Source organism: Castanea sativa, chromosome 5 (assembly GCF_040712315.1).
Source record: "Castanea sativa cultivar Marrone di Chiusa Pesio chromosome 5, ASM4071231v1".
NCBI lineage: Eukaryota > Viridiplantae > Streptophyta > Magnoliopsida > Fagales > Fagaceae > Castanea > Castanea sativa.
The window spans coordinates 24,600,963-24,611,579 of NC_134017.1; the positions used below are offsets into that span (position 1 = coordinate 24,600,963).

The following is a 10,617-nucleotide window of genomic DNA, read 5'->3' on the forward strand; positions in this document are numbered from 1 at the left end:
TCTCTTGTTTTTTTTCCTTGGCACGCTAGAAACTTGGCTTCTTCAATTCAAATCTCTCCAATGAACCAAAGTGATTAGAATGGACTAAATTGGACCAAATGGAATAAAGTGAGCTAAATGGACAAAATAGGACCGAATGGGCTGAATAGGAACAAGGTGGCCTGAATAGGAACAATGTGGACTGAATAGGAACGAATAAGAATGAATGGACCGAATAAGACTAATGTGGACTGAATAGGACCGAAGTAGACAAAATGGACTGAATAGGACCAAAGTGGATAAAATGGACAGAATAGGACCAATATGGATCAAATAGGGCCAATGTGGACTGAAAGGATTGAAGTGGACTGAATAAGACCAAGTGAACGGAATTGGACCGAATAGAACTTTCATAGAAAGAATGGACTAAATAGTACCGAATAGATCGACTAGGACCAAATTGGACCAAAGAGGATAGAATGGCCTAAAAAGAACCAATGTAGACCGAATAAGACTTTTGAATATTTATCATTTTATTGCATTTTTAGGGCTCATGTTTCTAATTTCTAGTGTCTATTTTAGTATTGTATTTGTTTTTTTAAACTCAAAATGAAAGAGTTTAGCCCAAATCTATATATCTACGTAATAACTAATAGTCGAAACGTTTGACTTTTTGTTGATCATTTCTCATTGTGCCACTTGGCTACATAACTTACTGCCACATTCTCTTTAAAACACTAAACAATTGTATCTTTTCGGGGGTTTGCATATTCAGTTTCACTAACTGCTAATGTTTGGCATAAGGTATACATTGAAACAAACAAAGAAAAAACTGCCAAAGAAAGAGATATATTTATTTTTGAGAAACAACCAGAGAAGAGATATTAAAAACTATTAGACCCTCTGTCAAAAAAAAAAAAAAAAAAAAGAAAAGAAAGAAAAACTATTAGACCCAGCGTTTTGGCTTAGGGTGATTATAAATTTTGACTTTTCAGTGTTTCATTACTCCTTCCCCCAAACCGCTATTTTTTGTTCTTATCTTACACAACCACAGCCTCTCTCCGGGTCTCTCCAAAACTTATTCAAAATCTCACACAAACACCGATCACTCCAATCCACAGGCGGCGCCACGTTATGCTCAGGGTGTTCCCAGGAACACCCTGACTTGAATTTTTTTTTTATATATATATATAATAAATTAAATTTTTTTATTTTTGTACCCTTAAAAAAAAATAGGAACGCCCTCAATCAAAATGAAGAACACCCTCAAATTTAAAAAAAAAAATTTATTTGTTCTATTTTCAAGCAAAAAGAAAAAAAAAAGCCCAAAAAAAAAAAATTGTAACAGAACAAAGAAAAAAAATAAATAAAAAATTTCTAACAGAGCAAAACAACGGACGGCAACTAGCAAGCCCAACATCAAGCCCACGGGCAAGCCCAACAAATTACAGAGGAAGAAAACCCATAGTTTCTAAAAAAAAAAAAAAAAACCAATACAGATCAGCAACCTCAAATCACTGAAATCAGTAGTTCAGTACATCAGACATCAGAAATCACTAAAGCTTTTTCAAAAAAAGAGAAGAAAATCTCTAAAGCTAAACAAACCTAAAAAGAAAAAACAAAGCAACGGTGCCTCCCCTTAGAAGTTAGATCGGTCCAATCGCCCCTCATCGCATCGGAGATCGGCCCAGCTCTAGCGCAATCGCTCATCGGACATCGTCGCCCCTCATCGCATCGGAGACGGAGATCGGTCCAGCTCCAGTCCAGTCGCAGTCGCTCAGCCTCATCGGACATCGTCGCCCCTCGCCTCATTGCATCGGAGACGAAGATCAGCCCAGTTCCAGTCGCAGTCGCTCAGTCATCGTCGCCGTCGCAGTTCGCACTCGCACATCGGAGACGGAGATCGGCCCAGGTATTTCTCTCTCTTTTTCTCTCTGACTCTCTCGAAGTCTTTCACTCACTCTCTCTCTCTCTCTCTCTCTCTCTCTCTCTCAAATATGAAATGAAATAAATAATCTTATGACTCTCTCTCTCTCTTTATTAACTTTCCTCTTTATCTGAACACTGTGAGCTGTGGCTCAGTGGCTGAAGCACCTTTCAAAAAAAAAAAAAAAGAGTGATTGGCTGAAGCATGAGTGAGTGGAGTTTAACTTTAATAATGTTTTGACTTTTTGAATTTGGCATTTTGGCTTTATCTTCATTCTTATCCGTTGGTTGGTCTGTGTTGGTATTGGTGTTGGACTGTTTGGTGGGATATTAATTGTTAATGTTATTGTAATTTGTAAAATTATGAATGTGAAATTTTTTGATTGGTAGGCTTATCTGATGAGTAGTGTAATGTGCACATTAGCACATGAAATGTGTAATGTATGCATGACTTATTCTTTTAGTGTAATGTACAATTAATAAATAATAATTTAATTAATTGAAAAAAAAATTAATAAATAACAAATAATAATTTAATTAACCAGTATGTTATAAAAAATAAACAAATTAAATTATGTTAGGCTAAATAACAATTAATAATTTTACAATTAATGAAACAATAATATAACAAATTATAGTTTATAAAAGACAAACAAATTAATAAAACAACTAAACAACAATAATTAATAATTTTATTAATATTTCAAATAAACTTATAGTTTATTGTTTATTTTTTTGCTAGGATTATAGACAAATATTTGTTGAGAAAACTACGTACCAAAAAAAAAAATTTCTGAAATTTTTTTTAAGAACAACCTGAAAAAAATTCCTAGAGCCGCCACTGCTCCAATCCTATTCAAATCCTCACACAGCCCCCGTTTCTCTCCAAGTCTCTCTCAAATTTCAATGTCTCTGCAATTTAAGGTCAGATAAGTAACAACTTGAAGTTGGAGTTCCAAATTTCATCAAAGTAAAGATTCTAATTTGTTTATAAATTCTCTAAGATTAGGGTTTGCTAACAACTACGGATTTAAACGATGTTGGCATCGTTGAACCTGGGGAAACCCTATAGAAGATCAAATTCTACGTGGGCTTCGTCTCTTGGCGTTTTAAAAAATGGTTAGTGATGTTTTTATTTTTATTTTTGGTTTTCCCCATTACCTGTTCTCTTAATTTGGAGTAAATTTGTGGTTTTTTTGAAAAACCAAAAGAGCCTTATTATTGTTCATTGAGAGCGTCAATTAGGGGCAGAGATAGTCAAAGAGGGAGAGAAGAATCTGGTGAACTTTATAATCAGACCAGAACTTCTCTGAAAACATTACAGGTACGTTTTTAATTTTGTTCTGTAGTTTTGGCTGTTATGTATGATTTGGGGTTACGTTTGGGAGTGTTTCTTTTGAATAATTAGCATAGATTTATGGGTAGTAGAGTTTGCTAATTTCAATTATTGGCTGCATTGCTCTCTCTTTCATATATTAGCAAATTCAAGCAAAACTAAGTCTCCTAACTGTATCCTTTGGCGAGAATGTAACCAATTTCTTTATCGTATTTATTTATTTTATTTTTAAAAAGTTAAGATAGCTTTTCGTTTGTGGAACTTTCTTCTTCTTCTATTCTGCGTGGGAGTATCCTTAGGGAGATTTCTATGTAGAAGATGAAGAGTTTACTGTGAGGTGACACCGTTTCAATCTCTTCTACTAAAACAAAATCAATTCTAACCCAAAGACCTTAGTTAAAAAAAAAAAAAAAAAAAAAAATCTAACCCAAGTATAGTTATTTTTTATTACCAGATTTTTTTTTTTTTTAAAATTACTGGTAGCGGTTTAGGCGGCCTGATGTTGGTAAGAGACTGCCTTGCCGATGGATGGTAGTCTGATACTCTGATGATTTCTCTCTTAGCCTATCTTTGTCTGTCTCTTTGCAGTTACTATGCTCTGTGTGTGTCTATTTTTGTGACTAATGATTCGTTTGTTTTCTATACATATAAAAGAAGTTTATTTTTATAGAGATGGTGAAACTGTTGTTCATTGAGTATAAAGTTTAGTGTTTGTCTTATACGCTTGGCACATTTCTTGGTGTCAGTGGCAGTTAATTACTGCTCTCTTATGGGTTAGATTTGGTTTTAATTAAGGTTTTGATTTATAATTAATTTCCAAAAGGATTTTCTGTTACTTCTTCTTCGTTTATTGCATTTCCAAAGGGGCTGTTTATTCAGTTTGAAAGAAATTGTTTTCCTTTTTGGTTGTTTAATTGTTTTGATAATTATTGAATTTTTGTTGTTGTTCTTAGGTACACAAACAGTTTGTTTAGGCTATTATCGGATTATCATATTTAGTGTCACAGTTCTGTTTTGTTATATTGGTAGTTCTAGTAATAATAAGTTGTGCAATGTGATATTGGCATCACCATTTTTTACTTTTTTGGTACCCTTGCTGGTTCTTGAAACATACAAATATGCATTATTTAATCACGCATTCCTACATTTTGCAATACTTGAATGAATTTATGCTTTGGCTAATCATGCCAAGGAGTCAAGGAACCTGTACACTTGGAATATTTTCAATAAAATTCTATCACTTTTGATTAATAATAATAAAAAAAAAAAAACTATTTAGTTGAATTCAGTTTTTGTCATTTCTAAAAAATAAAGGTAGGATATTTAACCCAAGGTGAGATTTTATTTCTCAATTTTCTTCATTCTAAACCCTAGAACCTACATCTTTGATGGTTTCCAGACCTTTCCCTTCCCTTTAAAAGACCCAGTTCTTGCTTTCACTCTCTGTTTGTAGTCTTTGTCCTTCCAACTGTAACATCATGAACTGCAATGCCTCAAGTCTAGCCTTTGTTTGGTATGAACCTGTGACTGTGACTTCTTTTATTTTTATTTTTTATTAGTTTTGTAGGGTTGCTAGAGCTTTCAGGCTTGGCATTCCTTTGCTCTGTGTACACGTCTACTCTCTCGCTTTTGCTTTGTTCTCTTGGCTGTCTCTCTCTGTCGTGTTGCATTATAACCATGTCAGTAAATGGTGGGGTTATTATGAAATTTATTGACATTAAGAGAGTTTGATTTTACATTGTAAATCTTGGATGAATTGGTATAATTTGGTGTTATACTTGATATACTAATTTGGTAAAAAATTAAGTAGCTTGAAGAAGTTGAGAAAAGAGAGAGCCTAAGAAAGGGAAGAAATAGATTTTTGAAAAGCATTGGATAAAGCTTGAAGATGTAAACACAATTGTATATTTATTCTATTTACTGGTAACCAAATGTAAAGCATTGCCTACTCTTCCAAGTTGGTAACTCTTTCCTCTCTCTACAATTAAATACATATTAGTTTGAATTGCATCGGATATCTGTGAAGTGTTAATGTTTGAATTGCTTTTAATTTGAGTATTGTTGGTTTCAATTTAGATTATAAGAGTCTAATCTGCACCTAAGATTTTGTTAAATTAATTTTTTTTAAAAGTGATTTCTTCCTCTGATTTTGTAGCCAATAAATTCTCTGTTCTTATTCTTCATCTTTCTCCTCTAACCCAGGTTTAGTTAACTTTGCTAGAAGCAAAATAGTTTCACTTTTCATAGACACACAACATCTGTTTGATATAAAGCTTCCAAAGTATTTTCACAACCAGACAACTTAATACCAATTCAAGTAGGCTGGGTTTTAATTTATGTGAGGGCATTAGATCAATTAAATTTTAGAAGTGAATAATTTTAGACTCAGCCATGTGCATTAGATCAATTAAATTTTGAAAGTGAATAATTTCAAACTTAGCCACATATCTATATCTTAAATTAATAAATAACTGAATTCGAATTTTAAAGTTTGAGTACTATACTATTGTTGCAGATTTGCATAAGCATGTACCAGAAAATGTTAATGGAGCTCTTCATTTCTCTATTAAGGTAAGTTTCCCATTTTTTCATAAAAAATATCAAAAGAAGTTCTTGAATGAATATTCCTTGTTATTGGACTTGGATTGTGAATTTTTGTATCATAATTGTTTTTATAGGTTGGTAGAATTGCGGGCCAATCTGTAAAACCAAGATTAGTGCTGTTGCAAGGCCTTTGCTACCTAGCCTATGCTGCTATGCTGAAGGTTGCATTTCATGGAGCACAGGATTGCCATTTCATATTCAGATTCACTTTGGTTTTCTTTATTTTACTTTATGTTTGCTAGCCCACCAATGAGCTTAAATATAATTTCAATCCATTGATATCGAACCATACTATTATATTGTTGTTTTGTTATGAAAGTTTAATATGTAGCAACAAGCTTCTTCTTTTTTCCTATTATCCCATTTGGTTGTAGAAGTTGAACATATCTGACTTTGTATACATCATAAAGGTACAGATTAATGGAGATAAAAGATGATATTATATCATTTTTATGTTTAATTGATACAATGCATGCATATCCTTTAAAAAAATAGGTTCGAGCATTATCTCAGCAGTCTAAGACCTGCCAATTTAAAGTCTGTGTATTATTCTGATTAGCTCATTAGCTCAAGTGAACAATGATGAACACGAACACATTATGGTTGTTGATTGTAATATATATTTATTTTCCTTTCGATATTGTGGTTGTTGATTGTAATATTTTTTTATTTTCCTTTTCAAGAATTAGGAAACTGGGAATTAATTTTGCCAAGTGAAGCGTACAATTTCTTTACCGTATAGAGTCCATCTTGGAAAAGCTAATAACTCCCAAGGGGTAAAGTTTAGCTTTGAATGGTATTGGATTCAATTGAAATTCTCTCTCAACCTGTTCTTTCTAATTCTGTGGAGTCAAAGAATCAGTAGGGCTGATACATTGATTGTCTTTAATACTTTTTGGCCTTTATATGCATGTCTTCCACATTCTTAATTCCTTTCAACTAGATTTTAGTTTGAGTTTTGGAGTCCTAGAAAAAAAAAGATATGTCTCATGAAAAAATGTCATTGATGATGAAATTTGATGATGCGAAGAAAATCAGTAGGCTGGATGCTTCGGACTTAAAAGGACCACTTGCTCTTTCAACGGCCTGAAAAAGAAAGAAAAGCGATCAAAGGTGACCGGGGTTGCTGGCCAAGAACCCTTCGATGGCGAAGTTAGTTTTCTCTCTATTTTTTTAGAGTTCCAACTTTTTGGGAGTCATAAAAACGTACATTTGCTTTGTCTGAATAAGCATTTATATAGTGTTCTAACAGACGGTTATCGCACTTGTAACCTCCCCTGGATTCAAGGAGGTGCAAGGATTTAAAGATAACTTCCATAACTGTTGAGGAGTTATATACTTCTTACACAACAGTTACCGGAAGTTATGCGTAAAATAAGGAGTTGTCAAATTACACTTGGAAATTTTCCCAAGTATGATATCCTCGTCTTAGTATCTTCTTGTCGAGTGTACTTAGCTTAGAAATAGGGGTCGTTCTTCCTACGGACGAATTTCCTTCAGGACGAGCTTGTCAACTCTAGACAAGTGTCTCATTCCCTGGTCACGTGGATCTTGTCCAAGGTACTTCCTCTTTGGGACGAGCTGGTTATAGGTAAGGTTTTTCAGGGGTTCTTGCAATACTAGCTGGATCACGGACGACCTCTATGGACGACTTTAAGATAGGCTCTATTGTACACTATCAGTTGCCCCCTCGTCCAAGGGTCGTCCAGAGCTCTTGGTTTTTGGACACATGTTTCAACCCCATGTGTCTCAATCTTGATGGTGGGGTTTCCATGGCTTCGGATTGTGCCACGTGTCATCGCTATATGGGTTAACCGTTGCGTCGATTTGTGTTTTCGAGGAAGTTGCCACGTGGTTCTTCTTGATTCAGCACGTTGTTCTAGGTTCCATTTTTTAACGCCTATAAATAGTGGATTTTCTCCCATACCCTCTGCATTTTTCAAATTTTCTTGTTTGACATTTCTCGTCCATCGCCTCGTCTAGAAGTATTCCAGCGTCCCTAGTTTTTCTTCGTTTAGAGCCAGGTATTTTATCTACAGTTGTCTTTAGGTTTCCCTTAAATTTTCACAATGTTAGAAGTTTTTTCTTCGTCTAGCAATAGTGTTGATAGAGAGATAGACGAATACCACAACTCAACTAGTTACAGTGGCTCTAGCAGTAGTAGCAGTAGTAGTGGAGGTAACACCATAGACGAGTACATTTCTGGGGTTCCTGGGGTTCCCCTGGAAGTCTTCCAAAAAGAATTTAGGACGAGAATGGCATCTGGGTCTGGGGCTGAACCCTCCAGTGCACCCTCGTCCACTCAAAAGGACGAGGTTGAGACCATCTATAGCTGTGCTGTGGGGGTTCTTGCTAAGACAGACGAGAGGAAATTAGCATCTCTTAGGAGCTGGTATCAGATTCTAGATGAGCTAAATCCTAGGTTGGCCGTCTGTGATGAGTGGTGTTGCCAACCTCACTTTGGCATAGGAGTTTACGAGGCCTATCTTCTAGGAGGTCTTAGGTTGCCTCTCAATGCATTTGCTAGGGAGTTGCTCACTAGATTGGGTTTAGGGTTGTGTCAGTTCAATCCCAATGCATGGAGACTCATCGTTTCTATGCAAATTTTGTGGAGAGAGGTTTTTGAAGGGGATTGTCCCCTTACCGTGGATGAATTCCTTTTCTGCTACAAACCCTCTGAAATCAGTCAATCCCGTGGCTTTTATCAGTTTACAACCAGGAAAAGAGATTGTAGGATTATAAAATCGTTGGTTACATCAGATAGGAATTGGAAGACGGAGTTTTTCTTCGTCTCAGGTTTTTGGGCAGGGCACCTTGTTGAGGTGGGCAGGGATTCATTTGGCCCATATACAGGAGAGTTAGGGAACCTTCGTCTTAAAGGTATACTTATCACTATTGTAGCATTACCGTTATCACATGTCTTTCTATACTAACTAGGCTCCTCGTCCTTACTGCAGGTGTTAGAAGGCTGTCTTTGAACAAGTTTTATTTGGGATATGTTCAAAAGGCTCGTCTTCACCCAGAGAGGGACGTCCATACTTTGGTTACCCTTCAACGTCTTGCGACTTGGGGACTTGGCCCTGAACCCTCTCCAGAAGTCCTAGCTCACGAAATTACAATTCGTCGACGTAAGTTCTTGCCCTGAGATTTCGTCTTCATTTTGTTCGTCTTGCCATTGCCATAATCATATCGTCATAGGTACATATATGTTGATTTATTCATTTATTTTTTGCAGGAATGGCTACTATGAAAGAGAACAAAGGCAAGAGAGTTGTGGACGAGGCCAATAGGCAAGACGCTGAAACCAGGGCTCGTCTTGTTATTGGTGACAAGAGAAGCCTGTCGAAGGCTATTAATCTTGAAAACCTCCCCAGCTGTCTGAAGGAGAAGAGAGCGAAGCATAGGAGGTTGTCCAAGCCTGGGGTCGTCACTCCTGCTGTCCTTGTTCCTCCTCCGTCTTAATCGCCGTCCATCCAGATCCTCGACGTGGAGTTGTCTGAGCCTACCCACACTCCTCCATCTAAAATTGGTGTTCCTACCTTGGCCTAGCCTCTTGTGGAAGTTGTTTCAAACCTCCTCGAGAGTAAGGACTTGGCGTGGGAGAGGTTTGAGAAGGTAGTTTCTGGTGAGGACGTGGATGCATGCTATAACATGTCCTTGAGAGAGTTTGAACACTCAGGTTTCCACGACCTTTTCAAGGTAATTAATATAGGCTTCTCTTCGTTTTTTTTTTTTTAATTATATATCTTCCTCGTCATTTGCTTATTTCGTTTGCTTTATACTAAAATTCGTAATTACTTATGCAAGCTATGTCAAAGTTCATAGCCGCGTCCAGACAAGCTACTGAGCTGGATAAGACGAGGCTTTTATTGGAGAGGAGGATATAGGAAGTCAAGGACGATTGTAAAGGCTGGGCTGAAACAGCGGCTAAGGCTAAGGAGGAAACCAAGGGTTTGCTGAACCTCGTCGAAGAGCTAAGAGCTGACATAGTAGAGAAAGACACTTGTCTTGATCACTTTCAGAAGAAGACCAACGAGTTAAGTAATTCTCTTGAGAAGGCTAAGGAAGATGTTGTGGAGGAATTTAAGGCCTCAAAGCAATTAACCGACCTTCTGGACGCCAACTATGCAGCAGGATTTGAAGATTTTCACATGGAGGCAAAGGAGAAGTTTCCTGAGGTTGATTTTAGCTCTATCATCCTTCAATTAGGGGGTGCTGCTAGTTCTTTTCTTCAGACTAGTTCTAAAGATATCAATATTGAAGACGACGCCTCGACCAAGCCTGCCCAGGACGACCCCAATGCTTGATGCCCCCGCTACCTGAAGACTTTTTAACTCTGTTCAAAGTGTTCCTTTTATTTCTTTGCTTTGGTCCACTGTGTCTGGGACCTTTTTCAAATGTATTTGAATACAATTAATTCGTCCAACATTTTCTGGACGAGTCTATTTACAATTGCCTTTTAAGGCTTACTTCGCAGGGGTTTTTAGACGTTGGTCGTCTACCCTTGTTTTAAATTTCGATGAATATATACTTTTATCCAATACTGAATTTTATTGTATGGACGAATCTATGCTCTATTTTCACCATTAAATATTATTGGCTTTTTAAACAGTGGGCATTGTAAGTGTTGTATGGTCGTCCATGAATTTTTCTTACGAACGATCTACTTATGTATGGACGTCTTTGTTAACTTTTAATTTTCCTAGTGTAACTCGTCTCGAGAATGGCAACGATGACCATGCGTCTTTTGCCTCATCCATGGGCTAGGCAGT

General features: G+C 36.5%; 1 protein-coding gene across 7 annotated transcripts; it reads left to right on the forward strand.

Annotated features, from left to right (window-relative positions):
• Positions 1-981: 981 nt before the first annotated feature.
• On the forward strand, positions 982-6,292 carry LOC142633400 (uncharacterized). Of its 7 annotated transcripts, XM_075807632.1 has the most exons (7): positions 982-1,087; positions 2,750-2,829; positions 2,978-3,024; positions 3,151-3,229; positions 4,801-4,920; positions 5,757-5,812; positions 5,920-6,292. In XM_075807632.1, the coding sequence occupies exons 2-7, from the start codon at positions 2,812-2,814 to the stop codon at positions 5,945-5,947; spliced, it is 348 nt and encodes a 115-aa protein (XP_075663747.1). In that variant the 5' UTR covers positions 982-1,087; positions 2,750-2,811; the 3' UTR covers positions 5,948-6,292. The 7 variants fall into 7 exon arrangements, 4 of the variants coding, with proteins under 4 accessions (XP_075663747.1, XP_075663749.1, XP_075663748.1 ...); XM_075807634.1 differs by lacking the exon at positions 4,801-4,920; XM_075807633.1 differs by lacking the exon at positions 4,801-4,920 and having other exon boundaries at positions 1,029-1,087; positions 2,915-3,024; positions 3,117-3,229.
• Positions 6,293-10,617: the final 4,325 nt, after the last annotated feature.

Excerpts from the sequence above, each read along its gene's own strand:
- LOC142633400 (XM_075807631.1), top strand. The coding sequence starts at position 2,943 with ATGTTGGCATCGTTGAACCTGGGGAAACCCTATAGAAGATCAAATTCT. Across the intron at positions 3,230-4,800 it reads CTTCTCTGAAAACATTACAG|TTTTGTAGGGTTGCTAGAGC; the intron begins GTACGTTTTTAA and ends ATTTTTTATTAG. Across the intron at positions 4,921-5,756 it reads TCGTGTTGCATTATAACCAT|ATTTGCATAAGCATGTACCA; the intron begins GTCAGTAAATGG and ends CTATTGTTGCAG.